This window comes from Vombatus ursinus, unplaced genomic scaffold (genome assembly GCF_900497805.2).
Source record: "Vombatus ursinus unplaced genomic scaffold, bare-nosed wombat genome assembly UNPS02014874.1, whole genome shotgun sequence".
Taxonomy (NCBI): domain Eukaryota; kingdom Metazoa; phylum Chordata; class Mammalia; order Diprotodontia; family Vombatidae; genus Vombatus; species Vombatus ursinus.
Window position 1 is genome coordinate 19,529,070 of NW_020954652.1, and position 2,039 is coordinate 19,531,108.

The following is a 2,039-nucleotide window of genomic DNA, read 5'->3' on the forward strand; positions in this document are numbered from 1 at the left end:
TATATGTACCTTTGTTGTTTCCCCATTTAGAATGTAAGCTCTTTGGGAGTAGAGGTTATTTAATTAAATTTGTATTCCAAGCAACAAGCACAGTACCTGGCTATAGTACTTATTTAATAAATACATGTTGATTGCTTGAGGGAAAAAGATTCACTTTCAAGTTATTTTCTTCTTATATCACCTTCTAGGCTGTGGCAACGGGTTACTCGGGCCATAAATGCCAAAGACCAGACAGAAGCTACTCAAGAGAAATATGTTTTAGAGGAAGCTCAAAGAAAGGCTGCCAGAGAACGGAAAGGGAAAAATGAAGAATGGGTTTGCAAATTATTTGATCTCGATTCAGTCACTGGAGAATGGCATTATAGATTCTCCGAGTGAGTAACTTAAAATGCTTATTGTAAACAGAACATTTTAGGCGGGTTATTGCAGTTTAGCACATTTCTGTCATTTTTTTTATAGGAAATTTAAAAATTGAAGCCTGGTGTATTAGAGTGACTGTGACCTTAGCTAAGCATTTAACTTTTACATTATAAAATCAAATGGTGAGTTTGTATGGTACGTTGTTAAATGAGGATCTGCAGTGCTGCAAAAATAATCCTACTGGCACAGGTCTGACCTTCCTGCTCAGAAACCTGCAGTTCCTCTGCCTGGTATGTAGGAGCCTTGGTAGTCTGGCCCTCACTTGCCCTACTGGCTCTATTTCATAACCCTCAGCTTTCAGAAGGGTACAGTTCAGCCAAATTGGACTATAATTTGGTCTTTGAACATGAAACTCGTGCTGTTGCTTTTGTGTATTTGCACATGCATTCATCGCGTGCCTAGAATGCCCTTGTACCCCATTTGTGCATCTCAGAATCTTAATCATCCTTCCTGAAGCTTTCCTTGATCTCCTCAGTTCTTAGTCCTTTCTCCCATTCCAGTTTTTCTTACAATATATTCATTTGGTACATTTTATATTGTCCCAGGATTTCTTTGAGTGCGTGGACTATTGTGTTTGCATAAAAAGTAGCTAGGCATTATATATAGTATGTGTTTAATAAGCAACAATTGTGGTTGTCATTTGTTGTAGGCAGTTACAGAAGGAGCCCTTTTTTAAGAAACTTTATGCTTATATGAAGGGAGTCCATTCTGGTGGTTTTTTAAAAAAGTAAAGAAAACTTTATTTCATGTAATAGTATTATAAGCTCATCAAGAGTTGGCAGTATGTCTTCTTTACTTTGTATAGCAGAGAACATCATGCCATGTTAAGGTGGGCCCCTTAAGAAGTATTTTTGTGATGATGATGCCCCTAGCAAATATTTTTCTTCCTTCTCAATAGTACCCGACCATGGGATCCTCTGAATGATCTGATACAGTTTGAAAAGGATGGTGTCATCCAAACTAAAGTCAGACATCGGACACCAATGGTATGTCCTCGGAATGCCTGTTAATGCTTTCAGTATACACATGTGGCAGTTTGAAAAACTAAAACAATAACTTCATAAAAATAAAAAATTTTAAATTATTTACCGTTTGTTTTGAAAGAGAGACAGCATGGAGTAGTGGATGGCAAATTGGTTTTAAGTCAGGAGATGTAGGTTCAAATCCTGCTTCTGACGTATACTGTGCTGTGTGAGTGGGCAGTCCCCTTAACACGTCAGTGCTCTTAGCAACTCTTGTAAAGTTTTAAGTTACAGGGGTGCTGAAGACCTGCACTGGTAGAAGGATTCTTCTCATATAGGCATTCCTTATACCAGTGAAATCACAGGTCCAGTGCCTATCCCTGTCCTTGTTTTGAAAAGTTTATTTTAATTTTAACAAATTAACAAAAAGTCCTGTTTCCTTCCATGTCCCTTTCTAATCTCTTAAATATTTTTCCCAGATATTTTTGTGGTAATCATTTTTACATGGCAAGAGTCATTGTATATATTGTTCTGCTTCTATTTTCTTCATTCTGCGTAGCTTTGAATAAAACTCTCCCTCTTTGTTTTTTTTTTTTTTTTTCATTTTTTTATGCTGCAGTAATACTCTATTATGTTTTGATATATCACCATATATTC

At 36.6% G+C, this 2,039-nt stretch overlaps 1 protein-coding gene across 6 annotated transcripts in view; it reads left to right on the forward strand.

The window, feature by feature from the left end:
- Window positions 1-2,039, forward strand: part of OSBPL8 (oxysterol binding protein like 8) — a 214,993-nt gene that overhangs the window by 198,794 nt on the left and 14,160 nt on the right. For all 6 annotated transcript variants that reach the window (XM_027842484.1, XM_027842488.1, XM_027842485.1 and 3 more), the window contains 2 exons: window positions 189-374; window positions 1,319-1,406. In XM_027842484.1, coding sequence (XP_027698285.1) covers window positions 189-374; window positions 1,319-1,406 — 274 coding nt within the window. The remainder of the gene's footprint in view (window positions 1-188; window positions 375-1,318; window positions 1,407-2,039) is intronic.